Genomic DNA, 24,585 nt, shown 5'->3' on the forward strand with positions numbered 1-24,585 from the left:
CATGGGCAGCAGGGTCGCGCTGTCTGTGGTGACATCGCTTAGGTGGGGCCCCGCGGGCCGCGTCCGTGCCAGCCCCACGTGGGCCGCAGCTCTGCCGTCTCGTCCACAGGCACGGGCTCCCCCTCACCTGCTGAGCCACAGCGCCGGAACCTTCTGCGTCACGGACACGTCAGCAGGAACCACAACCACTCCCAGAAGCCTCGCTGGTGCCTGCGTGCCGCGGAGGCGCTGCCCCAGGGAGGAGTCTTTGAGCAGAACCAACGCGGGTTTATTAAAACAGGATGCGGGGACAGTGGAACCCACCGCCTGTGCTAGGCTGCGTGCTCCCACTAACAAGGCGACACTAAGGCTTTGCAAGCATTTTAACTGGAAACCCGTAACGGGGGGCAGAGGGAAGGAACGAGACTGGCGCCTGACCTCCCCACCCCCGCTAAGGCATGGGCGGTGAGGAGGTGGGGTGGGCGCCCAGGCCCAGCTGCACCCCAGCGCTGAGGTAGCCAAGGAGTTCCAGGCAGAGGGACAGGCGGAGGCCGGGTCTGTGGGGCGTGGCTGGGCTCAGGCCGCGTCGGGCACCCCAACACGAGGGGGCACTGAGGGAGCTTCTCCCCGGGGTCGGACCCGCCGGAGTCTGTGGCCGGTTCTCAGCTGGCGTCTCCCAGGGGCCCGATTCAGGCCGAGTCACGAACTCCCTTGAATGAGGGTGGAAGCCGTGGCCCCCGACCTGCGCTACGCCGCTGACAGGTGCCGAGCTCCACGCGGGCCGGGGGCGGGGGAGGAAGGTGACCCTTAGGACAGCACCAGCTCGGGCGATGCTGGGACAGAGGCCGCCCTGGCCTCAGCTGACGCCCTGGCCGCGACCCCGCAGGGGCTGCGCCTCAGCTCCTCACACGCCGCGCCCGCAGCGGCCCCCACGCGGCACTTTCAGACCCGACACCGGGGGGCGCTCTGGCCATTGATCCGTGCCCTTAGGTCCGGGGAGACTTCAAAAAGTCCGTGGAAGAAGGAGTTAAAAATACACTTTGGCACAAAAAATGCTGCAGCCCACAGACATAACCCACGTTTTCCAGGCACTTTTCAAAGCCCCCAGCCACGTGGGGAGACGGAGACCCTGGCAGCGTCCCGACAGCTTGGGGCTGGGCCCCCGGGAATCCGGCCGCGGCTCCTCCCAGAGGCTCCCGGCTCGCCCGGAATTTGTGTGAAGACGAGGAGCCTGGCAGTTTCTCTCCTTCTGGGAACGGGGATGCGTGCCCAGCGCCCAGGTGAGGGGCGGGGCCGAGGCAGGAACCCGCTTCTCTCTGTGAGTGCAGTGAGGCAGGAAAGCCGAGTCGCCGGGGCGTCCCCTCCCTCCCGGACGGAGGGCTCGGTGGCCGCGTCCCCAGGCTGGGGACAGCCCCGTCCTGGGTGCGAGGCCGAGGGGCGACCGCGAGGGGCGACCGCGTTCCTCTCCTGCGATAAAGGGCGGCGCCGCTTCCCTGCTCCCCGTCGTCTCAGCCCCTCGTGAACAGCACGCACAACGCGGAAAGTGCCGGAACGCGTTCCAGAAAGGGTGGCGCACGTGGCGCGCTGTGGCCACGGCCTCCTGAGCGCTCCCTGAGGCCCGGCCCACGCAGGGGCCCGTCATCCATCACTCACGACGTCATCCGTCACTCCCGACGTCATCCATCACTCCCGACGTCATCCGTCACTCCCGCCGTGGCTCACCGAGGGGCTCCGCCGCTCACGCTGGCGCTCACCGAGGGGCTCCGGCGCTCACGCTGGCGCTCACCACGGCCCGGGCGGCTCTACTGCAGCTGGCGCTCCTGCTTGAGCACGGCGGCCGCCTTCCACACGGCGACGCAGCTGGACAGCAGGATCTGCTCCGGGAACTGCGCCTCCACCGCCGGGAGCTCGCTCTCCTTGGCGTCCAGGTAGCACAGCAGGGTGTCTCTCAGGCTGCAACACGAAGGGGCCAGGGCAGCGCTCAGCCGCCTTCCCTGCCGCAGGGCCCCGCGCCCCTGAGACTGGAACCCGGCGGCCGGGCCCACCAGTCACGTGACTCAGGACCACGCACCCCACTTCCTGTTTACATGGGGCGATTTCAAAAAGTTCAAACAAAGCTAAAACAAGTTTATTTTAGTGCAAAAATGTCTTAGATCCATGTATGTGCGTGTCTTCAATGAGTTCATGGAGAGCGCGCGTTATGAAGAAACTGTGCAGGGACCTCAGTGTTTGCACCAAGACAAACTTCTCTCCTCATCCCCCTCTCACAGCCTTCCTGAAGCGCCCTGTGGGGACCCGGATTGCAAACTCCAAGTCCAGGGAGAAAGACCTGATCCACAGCCCGTGCGCGCAGAAGCAGCAAGTGCGCGGTGTAGGGCAACTCTGCAGTCTGCCTCAAAGATTTATTTTTTTGAGAGACAGCCAGAGAGAGGGAGAGACAGAGGTCTTCCATCCCTCCCCAGATGGCTGCAACGGCCAGAGCCGGGCCAGTCCGAAGCCAGGAGCCAGGAGCTTCTTCAGGGTCTCCCACGTGGGTGCAGGGGCCCAAGCACTCAGGCCATCTTCTACTGCTTTCCCAGGCCACAGCAGAGAGCTGGGTGGGAAGTGGAGCAGCCAGGACTCAAACCGGCGCCCATATGGGATGCCGGCACTGCAGGCGGAGGCTTAGCCCGTTATGCCACAGCACTGGCCCATGCTTTTTTATTAAAAATAGTGAAAGTAGGGGCCGGTGTTGTGGTGTGCAGGGTCAGGCTGCCGCCTGCGATGCTGGCATCCCACAGGGGCCCCGGCTCGTGTCCCGGTTCTGGTCCAGCTCCCTGCTGTGGCCTGGGAAAGCAGCAGAAGATGGCCTGAGTGCTTGGGTCCCTGCACCCAGGGGGAGACCTGGATGGAGTTTCTGGCTCCATCTTCAGCCTGGCTCAGCTGTGGCCATTGCAGCCACTTGGGGAGTGACCCAGCGGATGGAAGACCTCTCTCTCTCTCTCTCTCTCTCTGACTCTCTCTAACTCTGCCTGTCAAATAAATAAATCTTTAAAAAAACCGCACGCCTCAGGGTAGCCTGTGTTGGAGTGGCTTAGCCGCCATTCGGGACCTCTGTGTCCTGGGTTCAAGTCCTGACTCTGCCCTCCCTTCTGGCTTCCTGCCCACGTGCACCCCAGGGGGCAGCAGGTCATGGCTCCCGTGTCTGGGTCCCCGCCACGCACGTGGGAGACCCATGTGGACTGCGCTCCTGGCCCCCAGTTTTGGCCTGGCCCAGCCCTTGGCTGCTGTGGCACTTGGAGAGTGAGCTGCCAGATGGAAGACCTCCCTCTCCGCCTTTCAAATTTAATAACTTCCAAACGCCCGTCCCTTTGACAGCACAGGTGCCCTCGTCAGTGTGAGGATATGTGACTCTTCTAACCCTTAGAGAGCTCAATAGACAGCAACCGCAGAGCCAGCAGGGACGGGCATGGGCGGGGCAGGGGGCAGGGGGCAGGGGCGGGGCAGGGAGCTGGGCGAGGGGTGGGGCGGGGCAGGGGCGGAGCAGAAGCAGGGGCGGGACGGGGGGGCAGGGAGCAGGGCGGGGGGGGCAGGGGCGGGGCAGGGAGCAGGACAGAGGCGGGGTGGGGCAGGTGCAGGACAGGGCAGGAAGGGGGGGTGGGGGACAGGGGCGGGGCAGGGAGCAGGACAGAGGCGGGGTGGGGCAGGTGCAGGACAGGGCAGGAGGGGGTGGGGCGGGGGTGGGGGCGGGGCAGGAGCAGGGGCGGGGCAGGAGCAGCAGGGCGGGCGGCGCTCACCTCCAGGCGGGGTTGAAGCCGTCCGCGGGCTGCAGGCCCCCGAGTTTCAGCACCATCATCTCGTGCAGCTCCAGGAGGAAGGCGTCCAGGCCGGGCTGCTTCAGGAACGCGCGCAGGAGCCTGGCGTCCTCCGGGCTGAGGTCCTCTTTGTACCGCGGGCTGAGGTCCCCGAACGGGTCCTGCAGTGAGGGCAGAGGACTGCGCTGCAGCCTGAGGGCGGGGGCGCCCTGCGGGGGGGGGGGGGGCGAGGCCAGGCTTACCCTCTTCAGGCGCAGCAGCTGCTCGGACCTGTGAGCGGACAGCAGCTGCCACAGGGCGACGGTGTGTTTCAGCTGGCACCCGCTCAGGGCCTGCAGGAGGAAGGGACTCCCTGAGGGGGGAGGGGAGGCGGAGGCCCCACCCCGCCTGCCACGGCCGCCCTCGCTCTGACGCCGCCTCCGCCCCAGCCTCTCATTCGCCGCCTCTCCCGCCCGGGCGCGTGCTGTGGCCCGTGTCCTCAGAGGCTCCCTCTGGACGGTCAGCGTTTGGCGCGCACGCCCGTCCTAACCCTCCTGTCGCGCTGGGGACCAGCTGGACTGGGGCCCCTGCCTCTGCCACCAAACGGGGCGGGCGTCCCGTGGGCGCTGTCCTGTGGGTGGATGTCCCGTGGGTGGGCATCCCGTGGGTGGGGGTGTCCCATGGGCGGGTGTCCCATGGGTGGGGGTGTCCCGTGGGCGGGGGTGTCCTGTGGGCAGGGGTGTCCCGTGGGTGGGTGTCCCGTGGGCGGGCATCTTGTGGGCAGCAGTGTCCCGTGGGTGGGGGTGTCCCGCGGGCGGGCATCCCATGGGCGGGGGGTGTCCCGTGGGCGCTGTCCCGTGGGCGGATGTCCCATGGGCGGGCGTCCCATGGGTGGGGGTGTCCCATGGGTGGGGGTGTCCCGTGGGCGGGCGTCCCGTGGGTGGGTGTCCCGTGGGTGGGGGTGTCCCATGGGCGGGCGTCCCATGGGCGGGTGTCCCGTGGGTGGCGCTGTCCCGTGGGCGGCACTGTCCCTGGCCCCCGCAGGACCCACCTTCACCACGAGAGCCGACTGCCCGGCCATGCGCAGGACGTCCTGCGTGTATACGTTCAGGTGCATGCTGGGATCCCCGCCGGCGGTGCTGAGAAAGCCCAGGGCGACTTCGGTGACAGACAGCGCCTCGCAGGCGTCACTGTAGGCCTGCAGCTGTCCAGTGATGGCGCTGGCGACCGAGCTGGGCAGAGGGTTCTGGGAGCCAGAAGCGAGACACGGCCGTGGGTGGGCTCCCTGCCCAAGGCCACAGGCAGGGCTGACTCCCTGATGACCACAGGGACAGCCGACGTGGCGCCCACCAAGCAGCATCCCACAACTGGGCCACAGTGAGCTCGCAGGACCCTCGGAACCGCCGCGGGGGGACGCGGGGGGACGGGGAGAAGCTGCCCAGCGACGTCCAAGTCAGAGCGGGACCAGCGGGTCTCTGGGCGCCTGAGAGAGAGCCGCCCCGCCAGGACCGACCGCCCGTGTCCACACGGGAATGGGGCGGGGGCTGCTGTGCTTCCCGCCCCTCCATAGACAGCGCGAGGCTGGGGCGAGGCGGGGGCCGTCCCAGCGGAGACGAAGCGCCGCCCTGGCACAGTGCCCGTGCCCACCTGTGCCATTTTGTTCCTGATGTCCATGAAGAGATGCTCGTAGTTCCAGTCCCGTCTGTACACCAGCGTCGGGATGCCCTGCGGGGGGAGGGTGGGGACGAGAGAGAGCTTTCAGGGTGGAGCCGGCGTGCAGGTCCTGGCGGTGACAAGTCCGTCTGCTGGACGAAGGCAGGGCCACAGCGCACAGCTCCTCACTGCTGGGACGCGGCGCTCAGCCCGCGGGAGCGGCCGCGCGAGGGATCCGGCCCGCCACGACGGCCAGGCTGGCTGCGTGGGGGTCCCTGCGGCCTCGTGCCCTTCCCCAGCCCCTGGGCGCGGACCACGAGCATGGCAGGCCCTCGGCCGGGCAGCAGCAGTATCGGGAGGCAGAGAGCCTGGGCTCAGACAATTCCTGCCCCCTGGGCAGGGGGCGGAGCAAACCGTCCTAGCAAGAACTGGTGTGGCCCCCGTAAAGGCACAGGGGAGGCAGGTGCCTGCAGGGTGTGGGGAAAAGGGGCTGCCAGGGTGCGGTCACCAGGCTGCAGCGCAGGCGAGGGGTGAGTGGCTGCAGACCGAGGAGTGGAGGCCCCGCCCCTAAGCGGTGGAGGCCCGCAAGGCCCTCTGGGGGTGGCACTGGGCTCCTCTGGAGGCAGCCGGATCCAGGGCAGCTGCTGCAGCGGGCTGTGGCGGCCAGAACACAGACACACACGGAAGGCACAGCCCACGGTGAGCTTTTCCAGGCTGGAGGGTGACGCCACTGACCCCAGGAGAAAAACCCAGCGGGTCCACGGGGACTCAGAGCCACGCCTGGCGGAGTACTGCGGATACTGATGCGAGAGCCCCGTGGGAGCAAGGGGCTGAGGCGGAAGCGGCCCTGGGGCCCCGCCTCGCCCTGGGCTGTCGCGGTCCCCACACACACGCCGGCCGGACGCGGCCGCACGGCTCTGCTCACCTTGAGGGTCAGCCTGGGCTTGCCCTGCAGGAAGCGGCTGATGACCTGCCGCTGGATCTTGTGCAGGTCCAGTTCCTGTAGGGCCTCCCCGCCTTGCTCCACCCGGTACTGACAGTTGGACAGGATCAGTGGGGTCAGATCCCGCTCCACGTCGTAACTGATGACGTGCAGCTCGGCCACGTCCGAGGCGTCCACGGAGTAGCTGAGGGACACGGAGACACGGCACTCGTGGCTGGGTCCCGTCAGCCTGAGCGGCTGAAAGCCAACCAGGGACCCCGGGCGGGGGGGGGCCTGGCTCAGGGACCGGCGGAGCGGCCAGGCTCCCCGCTGGCCTGTGCACCCACCTCCTGTTCTCCTGGGAGAACTTCTCCACCGTGCAGACCATCCCGTTGTGGAGGCTGATCAGGTAGCTGACCAGGGCGGTGGCACAGAGGCCCAGCCCCCGGCGCCGCGGCAGGACGACCCCGAAGTCCGAGTCCAGATCCAGGTCCGAACGGCAGTAGTCTTCGGGGAGCTTGATTTCACCTGGGAACGCCGGGGCTGTCAGCGCGCAGAGGCCCCCGGGAGGAAGCGGAGAGGAAGAGGAGGGAGAACGGGGCGGGGCTGGGCCCCGCGCTCTGCTCGATGTGCTGAGGAGTTACAGACGCTCTCAACTCCTCGTACGCGTTCCTCAACTCCCCTACGTAGGGGTTCAAGATGGGCGGACGCTCCGCCTGCCGCGGGCAGCGTGAGGGAGCCGGGGCACTCACCGTTGGTCCCCAGGGATCGCCTCAGCTTGTTCCACGTGGACAGAAAGACGGTGATCTGCTGGTGGAGCTGGTGCTGCCGCCCGTCTGTGGGACGAGGCGCTCACTAAGAGCCCCGCGGTCACCCCGGCCCAACCAGGGCCCAGGGACACGGCGCGGGCTCTGGCGGAAGCCTGCCTCCGCCACGCGCTCACCAGCGTGTCCCCAAGGCTGCCTTATGTGGCTGAGCTCTGTGCCTGCGCGCGCACAGGGCTCCCCGCTGCGGCCAGAGCCTCTGGTGGGATTTGGGGTTGGGCACCGTCTCCTTCCTGTTCAGGCGTCAGGGGCCGGGACCCCGAGGCCCCGCAGCCCTGCCCCGTGCCGCCACGGCGGGGACCCTGCGGGGACGCCGGCACAGGCAGTCCTGGTGGGTCGTTCGTACCTGAAGCCTGACTGCTGAGGAACCCTCGGATGGATGTGTACTCGGCGTCTGGCGCGTTCTGGAACTGTCTGACCAGACTCCTCTGCAGGGCCAGGATCTCAGGCAAGAATCTCACCAGCCTCAGCTCTGCTTCCTGCAGAAGGGAAATCACGCGGTGACACCCTCCGTCCACACGGTGACACCCTATGTCCACGCAGTGACTCCCTCTGTCCACGCAGTGACTCCCTCCGTCCACGCGGTGACACCCTCCGTCCACACGGTGACACCCTTCGTCCACGCGGTGACACCCTCCTCCACGTGGTGACACCCTCCGTCCACGCGGTGACACCCTCCGTCCACACGGTGACACCCTCCATCCACACGGTGACACCCTCCATCCACGCGGTGACTCCCTCTGTCCACCCGAAAAACGTCCACGCGGTAACACCCTCCGAGAGTGCTTCCTGGTCCCCAGGGAGAGATCAGAGCTAACAGGAAGTGCTCCCTGGTCCCCTCAGGGAGAGGTCAGTGCTAATAGAAAGTGCTCCCTGGTCCCCTCAGGGAGAGGTCGGTGCTAACAGGAAGTGCTCCCTGGTCCCCTCAGGGAGAGGTCGGTGCTAACAGGAAGTGCTCCCTGGTCCCCTCAGGGAGAGGTCAGTGCTAACAGGAAGTGCTCCCTGGTCCCCTCAGGGGGGATCAGTGCTAACAGGAAGTGCTCCCTGGTCCCCTCAGGGGGGATCAGTGCTAACAGGAAGTGCTCCCTGGTCCCCTCAGGGAGAGGTCAGTGCTAACAGGAAGTGCTTCCTGGTCCCCTCAGGGAGAGATCAGTGCTAACAGGAAGTGCTCCCAGGGAGAGATCAGAGCTAACAGGAAGTGCTTCCTGGTCCCCAGGGAGAGATCAGTGCTAATAGGAAGTGCTCCCTGGTCCCCTCAGGGAGAGGTCAGTGCTAACAGGAAGTGCTTCCTGGTCCCCTCAGGGAGAGATCAGTGCTAACAGGAAGTGCTCCCTGGTCCCCAGGGAGAGATCAGAGCTAACAGGAAGTGCTTCCTGGTCCCCAGGGAGAGATCAGTGCTAATAGGAAGTGCTCCCTGGTCCCCTCAGGGAGAGGTCAGTGCTAACAGGAAGTGCTCCCTGGTCCCCAGGGAGAGATCAGTGCTAACAGGAAGTGCTTCCTGGTCCCCAGGGAGAGATCAGTGCTAATAGAAAGTGCTCCCTGGTCCCCTCAGGGAGAGGTCAGTGCTAATAGAAAGTGCTCCCTGGTCCCCTCAGGGAGAGGTCAGTGCTAACAGGAAGTGCTCCCTGGTCCCCTCAGGGAGAGGTCGGTGCTAACAGGAAGTGCTCCCTGGTCCCCAGGGAGGGATCAGTGCTAACAGGAAGTGCTCCCTGGTCCCCTCAGGGAGAGGTCAGTGCTAATAGAAAGTGCTCCCTGGTCCCCTCAGGGGGGATCAGTGCTAACAGGAAGTGCTCCCTGGTCCCCTCAGGGAGAGATCGGTGCTAACAGGAAGTGCTCCCTGGTCCCCAGGGAGAGATCAGAGCTAACAGGAAGTGCTCCCTGGTCCCCTCAGGGAGAGATCAGAGCTAACAGGAAGTGCTCCCTGGTCCCCAGGGAGAGATCAGAGCTAACAGGAAGTGCTCCCTGGTCCCCTCAGGGAGAGATCAGAGCTAACAGGAAGTGCTCCCTGGTCCCCTCAGGGAGAGGTCGGTGCTAACAGGAAGTGCTCCCTGGTCCCCTCAGGGAGAGGTCGGTGCTAACAGGAAGTGCTCCCTGGTCCCCTCAGGGAGAGGTCAGTGCTAACAGGAAGTGCTCCCTGGTCCCCTCAGGGGGGATCAGTGCTAACAGGAAGTGCTCCCTGGTCTCCTCAGGGAGAGGTCAGTGCTAACAGGAAGTGCTTCCTGGTCCCCTCAGGGAGAGATCAGTGCTAACAGGAAGTGCTCCCTGGTCCCCAGGGAGAGATCAGAGCTAACAGGAAGTGCTTCCTGGTCCCCAGGAAGAGATCAGTGCTAATAGGAAGTGCTCCCTGGTCCCCTCAGGGAGGGATCGGTGCTAACAGGAAGTGCTCCCTGGTCCCCTCAGGGAGAGGTCAGTGCTAACAGGAAGTGCTCCCTGGTCCCCAGGGAGAGATCAGTGCTAACAGGAAGTGCTTCCTGGTCCCCAGGGAGAGATCAGTGCTAATAGAAAGTGCTCCCTGGTCCCCTCAGGGAGAGGTCAGTGCTAATAGAAAGTGCTCCCTGGTCCCCTCAGGGAGAGGTCGGTGCTAACAGGAAGTGCTCCCTGGTCCCCAGGGAGGGATCAGAGCTAACAGGAAGTGCTCCCTGGTCCCCTCAGGGAGAGGTCAGTGCTAACAGGAAGTGCTCCCTGGTCCCCTCAGGGAGGGATCGGTGCTAACAGGAAGTGCTCCCTGGTCCCCTCAGGGAGGGATCAGAGCTAACAGGAAGTGCTCCCTGGTCCCCTCAGGGAGGGATCAGAGCTAACAGGAAGTGCTCCCTGGTCCCCTCAGGGGGGATCAGTGCTAACAGTAAGTGCTCCCTGTCCCCTCGGGGGGGATCAGTGCTAACAGGAAGTGCTCCCTGTCCCCTCGGGGGGGATCAGTGCTAACAGGAAGTGCTCCCTGGTCCTCAGGGAGAGGTCAGTGCTAACAGGAAGTGCTTCCTGGTCCCCTCGGGGGGGATCAGTGCTAACAGGAAGTGCTTCCTGGTCCCCTCGGGGGGGATCAGTGCTAACAGGAAGTGCTCCCTGGCCCTCAGGGAGACATCTTTCCCCTCCTGCTGCGTACCCAGCGATCCGCTCCCGGCCCCCTGGTTCACCACCTTTCTCAGCTGTGTGGGCTGCCCGTCCCGCACTCGCCTGCTCGTGTGCAGCTCTAGCTGAGTCCCTGCCCCAGGTCCACCAGAAACCCAGGCACCGCAGGAGCCTGTGCGCGCTGCATCTCGGGGGCGGGCGCTGTGGCGCAGCAGCCTAAGCTGCCACTCGGGACACCGACCCCTGCTGGAGTGCTGGGGTCACGCCCCATCTCTGTCCTGCTCACATGCACCTGGGAGGAGCAGGGGGCGGTGCCCCCCACGGGGAGACCCCCGATGGCGCTCCTGGCTCCAGCCTGGCCCAGCCCCCGCTGTCCTGGGCCTTTGGAACGAACCAGTGGAGACGAGCTGTTACTACGCCTTCCAGCAAGATTGGAAAACGGGGAAGACTTTGGTCTCTAGGAACGACCTGCACGGGAGCACGCAGGACCTCCGGGGAAGCCGCCGTGTGGCCCGGCGGCGGCGGCGGGGGCCCCACGCACCTTCTGCAGGAACTGCCAGAGCACGGGCACGGTCTCTCTGCCGTTCTTCTGCTCCACGACGTGCTGCAGGTACTCCACCGTGACCCTCCTCCTGCAGCTCCAGACCTTCGAGCAGTGAACCACACCCCCCCGGGGCAGGCGGGGCAGGAAGGCCGCCGGGTCGCCGTACACGATTTTGGCCACAGGGTTGGAGCTGATGCGTTCGTCTTGGCTGATCAGAGCATTCACCTTGAGCAGGGTTTTGTCCAGGTGCTGGTGGAGACAACCGGAGGATTTTGGAGGGAGCGACTGCTACCCCCAGTGCCTCCACCAGGGGGCCTCGTAGGGCGCGTGCCCGGCTTGCTCTATCTGTAGATTTTTGTCGCCTCCAATACCCTAGACTCAGAAACCTGTATTTTCTTGCCGCTTTTTTTTTTTTTTTAATCTCCTTGTAGGCTTGGTCGTCTCGGGAGCGTGCCCAGCAGGCAGAGGCACAATCAATCCACAACCGTCAGGACGGCTTCGGGGAGCGTCTCCCTAGCTCTCTCCTCTGACGCAAGGGCAGTGGGAGGACCGGGCTCTGGTGGGGAGCTCGAAGGCTGGGGCTGCGCGAGGGCCTCTGGTGGCACTCCCAGGCGACAGTGGCCACTGTGCCCCGTGCACCCCACGCCCGCAGCTGAATGGCCGGCAGCTGCCAGTCACTGACCTCCAGCATGGGTAGGATGAAGGCCTCCACGTGCTTCTCCCAGTCGTTCCTCTGTTCCTTAGTTGACAGGTGCGCGTCGAAATGCACCGGCCCTAAAGAAAACCAAAATGCGTGGGTTTCCGAAGACACAGCACAGAGCACACAGAAGCAGGAACAGAACCGGGGCTGCTGGGGGGGGGGGGGCGCGGGTGCTGCCCTGGTTCACCTCAGCACGGGGCCACACGCACTGGGTGCTCTGTGGGGAGACGTCGGGCTCCAGGAGCCCCGCTCACCCACAGAGGAGCTGAGACCACAGCCCTGCCCGAGGACAGAGCGCGGCCGCGGGGCCCAGGGCCTGGCACCACCCTCGGCCAGCCCAGCCACAGGTGGGGCCCACGAGGGGCGCCGCGTGCAGAGTTCTGGGGTCCTGGGCTTCTCGCAGTGTGACAGCGGGGCCCTCGCCTGCTGCGGGATCACACACGCGTCCGTGCTGACGGGGGAGGCATCCGCTGTTCCGGGCAGCAGTCGCTGCTATGATTACTCTAACTCTGTCCCCACCACGTCCCCACCGTGGCAGCTTGAAGATTATTGCAGATAAATACGAGGAAAATAAAATCACTCGGTTCAACCCTCGGAGAGAACCAAGTCACTAAGCTGCCTACAGGCCTTGCTGTTGCTATGGATTTGAATTTTACATTGGCTTATTTATCTGAAACGCAGAGACAGAGACAGAGACAGAGACAGGGACAGGGGCAGGGACAGGGACAGGGACAGAGAGAGAGATCTTGCAATGACCCGGGCTGGGCCAGGCTGAAGCCAGGAGCCAGGAGCTTCTTCTGAGTCCCCCACGTGGGTGCAGGGGCCCAAGCACTTGGGCATCTTCCACTGCGTTCCCAGGTGCATTAGCAGGGAGCTGGATCAGAAGTGGGGCAGCTGGGACTAGAACCAGCGCCCACTCAGGATGCCGACACTGCGGGTGGAGGTTTAACCGTCTACACCACAGTGCCAGCCCAGACCTGAATTTTTAAAATAGACAAGTGGGCTGAGAAAACATCTCTGTAGGCTGCTTATATCCCGGGACACAGTGCCCCTGGTCAGCACAGGCTGCGGCACGTGGAGGCAGCAGGGGCCTTTGTGGCCCGGGGTCTTGAGCACACAGCGCTGCCTTGGCTGGGCGGCCCGACGGCAGCCGGCAGCCTAGGTCTCCCGGTCGCGGCCAGCGAGCACCCACCCGCACCTCGCCGGGCAGGCAGAGCTCTCTCCCGCGCCAGTCCCTCAGGGCCTCTGCCTGCTCTGGCTGCCATCTCCCCGCCCCCCCCCTCCATACTCTGGCTGGAGTCGGGGTGCCACTCGTGCAGCAGGCTGCCCAGGACGAGGTGGGCCACGCTGGCGGTCTCGTCGGCGCTCCTGCCCAGCATCCTGGTGAGCTGCTCCAGGTCCCGCAGGACGTGCTGCTGCAGGAAGCCCCGCAGGTCCCGCACCGGAGGCTTGACGATCTTCATCAGAGCCTGCAGGCAGGGGCGGGGCTCAGGGCGGCTGCGGGGCGGACGCGGCCCCAGAGGGAGCCGGGTGTGGGGTCGGGGCGGCTGCAGGGCGGACGCGGCCCCAGAGGGAGCTGGACATGGGCTCGGGGCGGCTGCGGGGTGGACGCGGCCCGAGAGGGAGCCGGGTGTGGGCTCGGGGCGGCTGCGGGGCGGACGCGGCCCCAGAGGGAGCTGGACATGGGCTCGGGGCGGCTGCGGGGTGGACGTGGCCCCAGAGGGAGCCGGGTGTGGGCTCAGGGCGGCTGCGGGGTGGACGTGGCCCCAGAGGGAGCCGGGTGTGGGCTCGGGGCGGCTGCGGGGTGGACGCGGCCCCAGAGGGAGCCGGGTGTGGGCTTGGGGCGGCTGCGGGGCGGACGCGGCCCCAGAGGGAGCTGGGCGGGGCTCGGGGCGGCTGCGGGGCGGACGTGGCCCCAGAGGGAGCTGGACATGGGCTCGGGGCGGCTGCAGGGTGGACGCAGCCCCAGAGGGAGCCGGGGGACCTGGCTGACACAGCAGAGGCAGAGGCGGGCGGGCGGGCCAGGCCCGGGTCCCCGAGTGACAGAGGACAGCCCCACGCAGCCCCGTCTGCCACCACGGTTGGCACTAAGGGTGAAGCGGAGAGGACGCGGCCTGGCTACCCCCAGCTGTGCTCGGGCTACGCGGCTGTGGCTCTGATACAGCCTGGTGTGCCGCCCCCGGCGCCGTGGCGTGCCACGCGGGAGGCTCCACCCACAGGACTCTGCATCGCAAGACTGAGGCCCCGAGCGACCGAGTGAGGGCAGGTCTTCCCACAGCGAGGCAGACGGCTCGAAAGCGCGGTTTTCTACCTGGGGGTCTTGGGCGGCTCCCCAGAGCAAGGCCAAATGAGTGAGTAGCCGGATGAGGACGAAGGCCACCGGGGACAGCTCCCGGTCAGGCGCCACCGCCAAGCCTCTGTTTTGCGGGTCCCCCAGCACGTGTCCAGTCTGAGTTCTGTCTGCGTCGCTCCTGGAGTGGACGAGAGGAGACACGGGGAAACCTGGAGAGGGCCGGCTCTTCCCAGCCCTCGTGGGGGCCTCAGGTCCCCCGCGCCTGGATGCGAGGCTCACAGTGTCCATGGCACACCGTGTTCCCACAAGCCTTTCTCTCTGTTGGCCCACCGACCCCACAGCATTCGGTGCAAAGCGGCCATGGGTGCTGATCCCAGGCCGGGGTCGGGACGAAGGCCTCTGGCACCGAAGTCTTGGTGGGAGAGCGCGGGCAGGCTACGGACAGCTGGGTTTGGGGACAGCTGGCAGCCACGTGGGAACCGTCCTCATTTTCTCAAGCCAAAAAATGGGGGTGCAAGATGCGGCCACGGCTTTCACATCACGTCCAGGCAGGAGGTGTGACAGATGGACCCACTGCACTGCAGACAGCAGCCGAGGGCTTCCCGGACAACAGGCTGCAGCGTCCGGAGCTACGGCCGCCGCCCGAGACCCAGAGGTCCCCGCGGGCCCGAGGAGCAGCACACCCCGGGCTCCCAGCCGGGGTGCGGTCAGGACTCAGCTCTTTGGATCCTGAAGTCGGCACCGTAGCCCTGGGGTCCTCCTCCGTGGATTCAACCAACCTCGGACCAGAAATATTCGGGGGAAAACCCCGACTGGACATGTGGCGCTTTCCCCGGCTGTCATTCCTCCCCAGACAGCGCGGCCTCACAGCCACCGCGTCAGCGTCCCCCACGCCTGGCTGGCCACCTGGGGGGAGTCGCAGTCACAGGGAAACCCATGCCACTCTAGAAGCGCCTCGCGCGACTCTGCATTTCGGTGTGGGGGTGGGGTGGGACTGGGGGCCTGATATCGAGGGGACTGCTGGAATCCCCGTTAGTCACCTGCTTCATCAGGTGTGTCAGGGTGGGGGCGGGGGAGGGTGAGGGCCAGGGAGGGTGAGAGCCAGGGAAGGTGAGGGCCAGGGAGGGTGAGAGCCAGGGAAGGTGAGGGCCGGGGAGGGTGAGGGCCAGGGAAGGTGAGGGCCGGGGAAGGTGAGGGCCAGGGAAGGTGAGGGCCGGGGAAGGTGAGGGCGGGGGAAGGTGAGAGCCAGGGAGGGTGAAGGCCGGGGAAGGTGAGGGCCAGGGAGGGTGAAGGCCGGGGAAGGTGAGAGCCAGGGAGGGTGAAGGCCAGCGACAGGTGAGGGCCAGGGAGGGTGAGGGCCAGCGACAGGTGAGAGCCAGGGAAGGTGAGGGCCAGGGAAGGTGAGGGCCGGGGGAGGTGAGGGCCAGGGAAGGTGAGGGCCAGGGAGGGCCAGCGACAGGTGAGGGCCAGTGACAGGTGAGAGCCAGGGAGGGTGAGAGCCAGGGAGGGTGAGGGCCGGGGGAGGTGAGGGCCAGGGAGGGTGAGGGCCGCTCTGCCCTGTGTCGGGGCCAGATGCCCGGCAGCTCTGCGTGATGCTGCATTTGCAACGGCCACGGCCAAGCCCACGCGTGGGCAGCCCTACATACGTGATGATGTGGAAGTCGGCGTTGGGTCTGTGGTTGATCCCTCCCACCTGGGCGCCGCAGTCCACACACTGGCTCTGCTGCATCGGCCTGCCACACTAGGACAAGACAGAGGGGACTCACACGGGCGCCACCAGCCGGGAGCGGCGTGGGGGCGGGGCCCACGCTCGGCACCAGCCAGGTCGGACTTGGGCGAATTTGGACTTCTTTTAAATGAAGCTATTTATTTGAAAAGCAGAGAGAAAGGGGGGGGAGGGGGAGGGAGGGAGAGGCAGCACTTCCATCTGCTGGTTTTCTCCTCAAAAGGCCACCAACAGCCATGGCTGGGCCAGCCCAAAGCCAAGGGCACAAGCACTCAGGCCATCGTCTGCAGCCTTCCCAGGTGGACTGGAACCGACACTCCGATGCGGGATGCTGGCGCTGGCCGCGGCGGCTTAACCCGCTGCACCACAACGCCGCCCTCTGAACTTTTTTTTTTTTGACAGGCAGAGTGGACAGTGAGAGAGAGACAGAGAGGAAGGTCTTCCTTTTGCTGTTGGTTCACCCTCCAATGGCCGCCACGGCTGGCGCACTGCGGCCGGCGCAGCTGATCCGATGGCAGGAGCCAGGTGCTTATCCTGGTCTCCCATGGGGTGCAGGGCCCAAGCACGTGGGCCATCCTCCACTGCACTCCCTGGCCACAGCAGAGAGCTGGCCTGGAAGAGGGACAACCGGGACAGAATCCGGCGCCCCGACCGGGACTAGAACCCGGTGTGCCAGTGCCGCAGGCAGAGGATTAGCCTAGTGAGCCGCGGCGCCGGCTGGCAGAGGGTTTGACTCTTACACACTCTTTGTAGACAACTACGTAACATTCAGGCTTTGTCTCTCGTGGCCCCGCGGGAGTCCATCAGGATCCCCTCCTGGTCTCTTATTTACGCGGTGACGTGGCACCGCCAAGGGCTCCGGGTCCAGAACCGCGAAGGGCCCGGGCAGCTCCTTAGCAGTGCAGAGGTGGATGCCACAGCGCCCTCTGCAGGCGCCCATGGCACAGCACCTCCTCTCTGTAACCCAGTCACAGACCCCAGGCTGGCGGCCGTCTTGAAGAGCGTGGGGGGACAGTCAGGGAGAGGGGCGCTCCCGGAAGCCGCTGAGCTGAGGTGAGGCCTGCGGCTTCGTCAGGGGACGTACGGGCCGGGTCACACAACAGGGGTTGTGTCTGCGGTGCCCAGGTGGGGGAACCCCGCTGGAAGCCCTGTGCACCTCTGGACAGGTGGTTGCCACGCCCTGTGCCACCCTCAGAAGGCACCCGCGTTCCCCAAGCCACCCCGCTGAGACCTGGAGGAGCCCCCAGGACACAGGACTCACCTCCCCCACGGAGCACGGGTGGCCGTTGGGACAAGCTGTGAAGGGGACAACAGGACTCACGTTGGCTCCTGGGGTGTCCCCGCTGCTGTGACCCTCCCCCCGCGGGGCGGACACACAGTGGGTGCCCTGCGCTGAGCCCCGGCTGCTTTCCCAGCCTGGCTCCATGACACCCTGCAGCTGGCAGGGCCGGACGCCCGGCTGCGAGGGGACGCAGCAAAGCTGCACTCTGGCCGCACCCCGGGGACCGCGCCTGAGGCCGAGGGGTCATGAGCGTGTGCCTTTCTCTCCTGCGGGGAGCGAGTTTTACAGCTTTGCAGCCTCCAGTCTTCTCAAGAGAACGGCACGGCCTGGGCTGCAGGGTCTCACCCAGGTCCGGGCTTCAGGTCGACAACCTGGCTGCACCGTGCGGGGCCACGAGCGAGCGCCAACACAGGCCCCGGCCCCACCCCGGATGGCAAACGCCAGAGGGCACAGGCGCATCCCGAAGGGGCGCTCCCTTAAGAGAGAAGGGAAGTGGCTGGGCCACGCGGCCGGCAGGGGGCCGGGTCCTTGGAGCCACACCAATGCTGCAGGGTGCCAGAGGCAGCCGGGCCGGATCTGCACCTTCGGGAATAAGCTCGGGGTCCTGCGTCTAACCAGGGCCTGGCGAGCCACGGGCAGCCCGTGAGGCCGAGGCCACCGGCACTTACTGTACCACTGCAGGCCCTCCAGGCCTCTCCAGCTCCTGGCTTGAGCCAGCAGGTCTTCGGGCATTGTGGGAAGATAAGCTCCCTGAGAAGTAAAGAAGAGAGACCGTGGTTGGGGGCTGAGCGGACTGACGGCCCACACACTCCAGCAGAGGCCCAGAGAAAGCACGCGAACTTGAACCTGACCCCAGGACGAAACCACACCGGCTCTCTGTGAAGGAACCAAGAGCAAGGCGGGTGCCCACCACCGCGGGGGGCTGCGGGGCCCAGTGAGACACAGAGGCAGAGAGGCCCCACCGCGCCCCACCTCCGCGGCTCGGCACCTGCGGCGACAGCTCCCGCAGCCACCACCCAGCCTTACCGCCATGCTGGCCGGGGAGAAGGCCAGGTTCCGCAGGGGTCCCAAGACGGCGCCGCGTCCGCTCAGGAGGACAGCTGCAGAGTGGACGGCCAGCTCCACCACCGCCCCTTCGAGGCTGCTGTCCCCGGGGCCCGTCCTCAGCAGGGGCAGGGAATTGGCCACGAGGGACACGGCAAAAGCTCGCATGTCCGGAGAAAGAAGGACCTGGTTCTCCTCGATGAAGGTGTTCAGAGCCTCGCGTTGCTGCGGGACAACACGCGAACACGAGACAGATCGCACAGGCGCTGCGGACTCCGCGGGCCCCTGAGCTGTGCGCGTCGATGGCAGACGTACACACGCTCCCAGGGCACAGGCGGTCAGAGGGCCGCCCGGATGACACGCCTGTTCATGCACACACTCACTTCCAACTCTGTTTTGGGAAACCTTAGCGTAGGTTATGCACTTTTTTTTTTTAAAAGAGAGAGATGGATTTGTTCATTTGGCGGCATGAGAGAGAGAGAGAGAGGGAGGGAGGGAGGGAGAGTGGGAGAGGGAGAGAGGGAGAGAGAGCGAGCGAGCCCTCCATGTGTTGGTTCACTCCCCAAATGGCAATGGTCACAGCTGGGCCAGGCCAAAGCCCAGAGCCTGAGCGCCATCTGGGTCTCCCGCTGCACCTCCGCTGCCTTCCCGGGTCAGAGCAGGGAGCTGCACTGGAAGTGGAGCCGCCGGGACTCGAACCGGCACGGAGTCCCAAGTGGCGGCTTAGCCCACCGCACCCCTGCACCACCACGCCAGCCGTTCTGACTTGATTATAGTGCTACAAGCTTTGAATCAAACAGAAACACTCCTTCCACATAATAAGGGAGAAAATGTCCATCAGAGGCGTAATTTGTGTTCGAGACTTTTACTCAAAAAAGCTCCTGCAGAGGGGGTTTTCAGCCCACTCCCACTCCCGGCCTGGGGCTGCCCTCCTGGCTCCCACTCCCGGCCTGGGGCTGCCCTCCTGGCTCCAACTCCCGGCCTGGGGCTGCCCTCCTGGCTCCCACTCCTGGCCTGGGGCTGCCCTCCTGGCTCCGACTCCCGGCCTGGGGCTGCCCTCCTGGCTCCCACTCCCGGCCTGGGGCTGCCCTCCTGGCTCCGACTCCCGGCCTGGGGCTGCCCTCCTGGCTCCCACTCCCGGCCTGGGGCTGCCCTCCTGGCTCCCACTCCCGGCCTGGGGCTGCCCTCCTGGCTCCCACTCCCGGCCTGGGGCTGCCCTCCTGGCTCCCACTCCCGGCCTGGGGCTGCCCTCCTGGCTCCCACTCCCGGCCTGGGGCTGCCCTCCTGGCTCCCACTCCCGGCCTGGGGCTGCCGATTTGGACAGCGGGGGTGGCTCAGTAATGAGTCCCTACCGCCTGTATGGGACGGCTGACTTGAGGTTCTGGCTTCTGGCTTCTGCCCTGGCCCAGACCCGGCAGGTGTAGGCATTTGGGGACAGAAACTGTGTCTCTCACGTTTCTCGAGCTGAGACCGGAGGGTGGGAGTTGGGCGCAGCAGCAGACGCCTCCTGGGAGGCCCGCGTCCCACCCTGATGGCTGCACGCACGTCGCAGCCCTGCGGCTGACCCCAGCTTCTTGCTGATCCACACCCTGGGAGGCAGCCATGACGGCTCCAACACGGGCACCTGCGCTGGGCACTGGGACCCTGGCTGCAGCCTGGTGTTTGGGGAGTGGACCCACGGATGGAAGGTCGATTTCTTTCTCTCCCTTCAAATAAATAGGCAAAGAATAACGGGGCTGGGCCAGCGCTGTGGTGCAGTGGTTAAACCAGCGTCTGCAGCACCGCCGTCCCGTGTGGGCGCCGGTTCAGGTCCCGGCTGCTCCACTTCCGATCCAGCTCCCTGCGAACGCGCCTGGGAAAGCAGTGGAAGATGCCCAAGTCGTTGGCCCCCTGCACCCACGTGGGAGACCTGGAGGAAGCTCCTGGCCCGGGCTTTGGCCTGGCCCAGCCCCAGCTGATGTGGCCCTCTGGGGAGTGAACCAGCAGATGGAAGACCTTGACCTGTCTCTCTCTGTAATTCTGCCTTTTGAATAAAATAAATAAATCTAAAAAAAAAAAAAAAGTGGGACTGAACACAGCCCCGGCTGTTGCCACTCACCTCTGGCTTGGGGTGCAGGCTGATGTCCCGGGACCTGTACAAAACGGCCACTTCCTGGAAGAGCGCCAGCAGCAGGTGGGCCGCCTGCTGGGCGGGGGGCTTCCTGCAGGCCTGCGGAGGGAGGGGGGCGGGCGTGAGGTGGGGGCGCATCAGCCAGGGGCCACGCGGAGGGAGGGGGGCGGGTGTGAGGTGGGGCGCATCAGACAGGGGCCACGCAGAGGGAGGGGGGCGAGCATCAGCCAGGGGCCACGCGGAGGGAGGGGGGCGGGCGTGAGGTGGGCGCATCAGCCAGGGGCCACGCGGAGGGGGGGGGCGGGCGTGAGGTGGGGCGCATCAGCCAGGGGCCACGCGGAGGGAGGGGGGCGGGCGTGAGGTGGGGCGCATCAGCCAGGGGCCACGCGGAGGGAGGGGGCAGGCGTGAGGTGGGGCGCATCAGCCAGGGGCCACGCGGAGGGAGGGGGCGGGCGTGAGGTGGGGGCGCGCATCAGCCAGGGGCCACGCGGAGGGAGGGGGGCGAGCATCAGCCAGGGGCCACACGGAGGGAGGGGGGGCGCGCATCAGCCAGGGGCCACGCGGAGGGAGGGGGTGGGCATCAGCCAGGGGCCACGCGGAGGGAGGGGGGCGAGCATCAGCCAGGGGCCACACGGAGGGAGGGGGTGGGCATCAGCCAGGGGCCACGCGGAGGGAGGGGGGTGGGCGTGAGCGTGGAGCGCGCATCAGCCAGGGGCCACACGGAGGGAGGGGGTGGGCATCAGCCAGGGGCCACCGGGGAAGGAGCCCTCCCAGCCCCAGACACCCGGGACCCTCTTCCTGCAAAGGACACTGGGGCTGCGAGATTCCGGACAGCGTCAGCCTAGACCCAGGGCGACCGGCCGGCTTGTCGCACGGCACGGGCTCGCCACCTGCCGCCTCTTGGAAGCCAGGTATTCCTGGCACCATGCCAGGGGAAACGGGGACGCACAGAGGAGGCCAGGCCACGGCCCGCTAGGCTCAGAGTCTCAGCACCCGCCGTCGCGTCAAAACAGGCAGGCAGGCGGGCCCACATGTGAATCGTGGACACGCAGACACGGATTACAGGCAGGCAGGCGAGCCCATGCGTGAGTCGTGGACACGCAGACACGGATTACAGGCAGGCAGGCGAGCCCACGCGTGAGTCATGGACATGCAGACACGGATTACAGGCAGGCAGGCGAGCCCACATGTGAATCGTGGACACGCAGACACACGGATTCTGCAGCTTTGCCAGCACCTTTCGGGTCCGAGCGACCCCTCGAACATTCTGGTGTCCGGCGGGTTCTCGGGGAGGCCACGGACGTAGACAAGCCAAACGGAGCAGCAGGGGCAGCAGGACACAGTGTCCTGCGGCCGAGCCCAGGTGTGCGTGGGGGCCAGGCGTGCGTGGGGGCCAGGCGTGCGTGGGGGTCAGGCATGCGTGGGGACCAGGTGTGCGTGGAGGCCAGGCGTGCGTGGAGGCCAGGCGTGCGTGGGGACCAGGCGTGCGCGAGGACCAGGCGTGCACGGGGGCCAGGCGTGCGTGGGGGCCAGGCATGTGCGGAGGCCAGGCGTTATGTGGGGGCCAGGCGTGCATGGAGGCCAGGTGTGTGTGGAGGCCAGGCGTGCGTGGGGCCAGGCGTGCGTGGGGCCAGGCGTGCGCGGGGGCCAGGTGTGGGTGGAGACCAGGTGTGGGTGGGGGCCAGGTGTGGGTGGGGGCCAGGTGTGCGTGGGGGCCAGGCGTGCGTGGGGGCCAGGCGTATGTAGGGGCCAGGCGTGCATGGGGGCCAGGCGTATGTGGGGGCCAGGCGTGCATGGGGGCCAGGCGTGTAAGGGGGCCAGGCGTGGGTGGGGGCCAGGCGTATGTGGGGGCCAGGAGTGCGTGGGGGCCAGGCGTGCGCGGGGGCCAGGCGTATGTGGAGACCAGGCGTGCGTGGGGGCCAGGCGTATGTGGGGGCCAGGCGTGCATGGGGGCCAGGCGTATGTGGGGGCCAGGCGTGCATGGGGGCCAGGCATATGTGGGGGCCAGGCATATGTGGGGGCCAGGCGTGCATGGGGGCCAGGCGTATGTGGGGGCCAGGCGTGCATGGGGGCCAGGCGTATGTGGGGGCCAGGCGTGCATGGGGGCCAGGCATATGTGGGGGTCAGGCGTGCATGGAGGCCAGGCGTGTGTGGAGACCAGGTGTGGGTGGGGGCCAGGCGTGCGTGGGGGCCAGGCGTGCGTGGGGGCCAGGCGTGCGAGGGGGCCAGGTGTGGGCGGGGGCCAGGCGTGCGCGGAGGCCAGGCGTGCGTGGGGACCAGGCATGCGTGGGGGCCAGGTGTGCGTGGAGGCCAGGTGTGCGTGGGGGCCAGGCGTGCATGGAGGCCAGGTGTGCGTGGAGACCAGGCGTGCATGGGGGCCAGGCGTGCGTGGAGGCCAGGCGTGCGTGGAGACCAGGCGTGCGTGGGGGCCAGGCGTGCATGGGGGCCAGGCGTATGTGGGGGCCAGGCATATGTGGGGGCCAGGCGTGCATGGGGGCCAGGCATATGTGGGGGCCAGGCGTGCATGGGGGCCAGGCATATGTGGGGGCCAGGCGTATGTGGGGGCCAGGCGTGCATGGAGGCCAGGCGTGCGTGGGGGCCAGGCGTGCGTGGAGGCCGAGCTCGCCTTCCCGTGCAGGAGGGAAGGGGGTGCCACGCGGTGCCACGTGGTGCCACGCAGAACCGGAGCCAGCTTTTACCTTCAGAGCAGCCGTGATGCCCAAGGCGTTGCCCTCCAGCACGGCCTTGCCCACGGCGTCGCGCACGGCCTTGTACTCCTCGCCATGCACCAGGAACCGATCCAGCTGGCCCACGTGCTCCTGCAAGGCCAGGAGCACGGCGTCACGTACGGGGGCCGGGCGAGGGGGGGCACAGGGCAACGGGCCAGGGGTCACTGTGGGCCGACAAGTGGCCGAGCCGGGAGTCCCCGGGGCGAGCAGACGCCGCCCCCGGAGGAGCTGCTCCTGCTGGGTGACTGAGGACCCCGCCCAGGCCTCGGGCCACTTCCGCTGTGTCACCCCGAGCCCCAGGTAGGGGTGAGGAGGGACAGCCCCAGGGATTCCGAGGCCGCTCTGTACCCCAGGCCCTGAGAACGCGCTCCGAGCGCCGCCCCAGCCCGGACTCTGCCCTCGGCTCTGCCCGCCCGGCCGCCGGACACCGGCCTAAGAGGACCGCAGCCTCGGGGCCGGCTCGCTCACTGCCCATCTGCAGGAAGCAAAGGCCGCAGAGACATTCCGCTGCTGTCCCTGCGCCAGGTTTGCTTAAAGGTGACACCTACATAGGCTTTGCCGCTGGATGCTGAGGCAGACACACGTGCACACACATGTGCACACGTGGGCACACACGCACACACATGCACATATGGACAGACATGTGCACACACGCGGGAACACACATGCACATATGTGCACACGTGGGCAGACACACGTGCACACGTACACACGCAATGCACACAGGCAGGCACACGTGCACGCATGTGCACACATGGGCAGGCACACGCATGTGCACATGCAGGCACACACATGTGCACACGTGGGCACACACGCACATACACATGCACACACGGGCAGACACAAGCACACACGCGGGAACACACGCACATATGTGCACACGTGGGCATACACACGTGCACATGCACACACAGGCAGGCACACGTGCACGCACGTGCACACACATGTACACACACTTGTCTCAGAAGCTAGGCAAGCACATGCTGAGGTGCACAGGACCAGGCGACCCGCACGTGCCCCCTCCCTGGGTGTCGGGGAGGTGGGCCTGGCACACGGGGGCCCCGCATCTCACCTGCTGTGTGACGACTTCCCTGGGGAACACCCACTGGCACGGGTGGCCCTGCGCGGACAGGCGCTGCACAAACTCCATGCCGCGCTGGCTGGCGAGCTTGCGCACCAGGTACACGCGGTACCAGTCGTTCTGGGCTCGGGCACAGAAGCGCTCCACCTCCGACAGGTAGCTCCGCTGCGCCTCGGCCATCTCTGCGGGTTCAGCGAGGAGGCGACTTGGGGGCGCTCACGAGGACAGAGGCAGCCAACGGGAGGGGCCCAGCCCGCGGGAGCCCCCGTGCACAGCCCCCGGGCGAGCCTGCCCTACGCCCGAGCCGAGCCCGCGAGCCCGGGGAGCCTCACCTGCGCCCTCCTGGAGCTCCGCGAGGAGCCCGGCGGCCCTGTCGAGGCAGCGGCGGATCCTGGCCACCTCCTGCAGGTACGCCACGGAGGCCTCGCGGGCGCGCTCCCAGCCCGGGCCGCCCCGGCGCTGGGCCTGCAGGAAGCGGCTCTCCTCCCTCAGGAGGCTCAGGGCCTCGCTCCTGGGGCGGGCGCTGGCCTTCTCCTGCATGGAGTCCTGCGGGCCAAGCAAGCAGGGAAGGCGGGCGCCTGTGAGGGCCCCAGCCGGCGCCTTCTCCAAGGCCGGGAGGACCACGCCTCCTCTGATTTGGGGACAAGGAAGGGGAGGAGAAGGGAAGGCTGGGAGAATCTTTTTGGAAATAAAAATATGAAGAGACTGCAGATCAAGAGCGTGGCGGTGGCTGGGCTCCGCGACAGCCAGGGCCAGGGCCTGGTGTGGGGCAGGGGTCTGTGGGGACCACTCCTCGTGGGCGCAAACCACGCACGGATTAACGCCAGAACTGATTCGCCTGGGAGTGCTGTGCCCCACC

At 66.8% G+C, this 24,585-nt stretch overlaps 1 protein-coding gene across 2 annotated transcripts in view; it reads right to left on the reverse strand.

Moving 5' to 3' along the window:
- Positions 1–251: 251 nt before the first annotated feature.
- RNF213 (ring finger protein 213) overlaps positions 252–24,585 on the reverse strand; it is a 98,802-nt gene continuing 74,468 nt past the window's right edge. For both annotated transcript variants that reach the window (XM_070060184.2, XM_070060183.2), the window contains exons 48-68: positions 24,059–24,272; positions 23,718–23,908; positions 22,616–22,735; positions 19,905–20,015; positions 17,789–18,031; positions 17,431–17,512; positions 16,742–16,776; positions 15,401–15,495; positions 13,773–13,932; positions 12,750–12,930; positions 11,444–11,535; positions 10,759–11,010; positions 7,498–7,630; positions 7,080–7,163; positions 6,675–6,855; positions 6,331–6,532; positions 5,400–5,477; positions 4,804–4,998; positions 4,016–4,105; positions 3,756–3,934; positions 252–1,932 (exon numbers count right to left, since the gene is read on the reverse strand). In XM_070060184.2, coding sequence (XP_069916285.2) covers positions 1,782–1,932; positions 3,756–3,934; positions 4,016–4,105; positions 4,804–4,998; positions 5,400–5,477; positions 6,331–6,532; positions 6,675–6,855; positions 7,080–7,163; positions 7,498–7,630; positions 10,759–11,010; positions 11,444–11,535; positions 12,750–12,930; positions 13,773–13,932; positions 15,401–15,495; positions 16,742–16,776; positions 17,431–17,512; positions 17,789–18,031; positions 19,905–20,015; positions 22,616–22,735; positions 23,718–23,908; positions 24,059–24,272 — 3,069 coding nt within the window. In that variant the 3' untranslated portion in view covers positions 252–1,781. The remainder of the gene's footprint in view (positions 1,933–3,755; positions 3,935–4,015; positions 4,106–4,803; positions 4,999–5,399; positions 5,478–6,330; positions 6,533–6,674; positions 6,856–7,079; positions 7,164–7,497; positions 7,631–10,758; positions 11,011–11,443; positions 11,536–12,749; positions 12,931–13,772; positions 13,933–15,400; positions 15,496–16,741; positions 16,777–17,430; positions 17,513–17,788; positions 18,032–19,904; positions 20,016–22,615; positions 22,736–23,717; positions 23,909–24,058; positions 24,273–24,585) is intronic.

The sequence above is a fragment of the Oryctolagus cuniculus genome, chromosome 17, assembly GCF_051225735.1.
Source record: "Oryctolagus cuniculus isolate XC-2025 breed Fujian yellow rabbit chromosome 17, ASM5122573v1, whole genome shotgun sequence".
Taxonomy (NCBI): Eukaryota; Metazoa; Chordata; class Mammalia; order Lagomorpha; family Leporidae; genus Oryctolagus; species Oryctolagus cuniculus.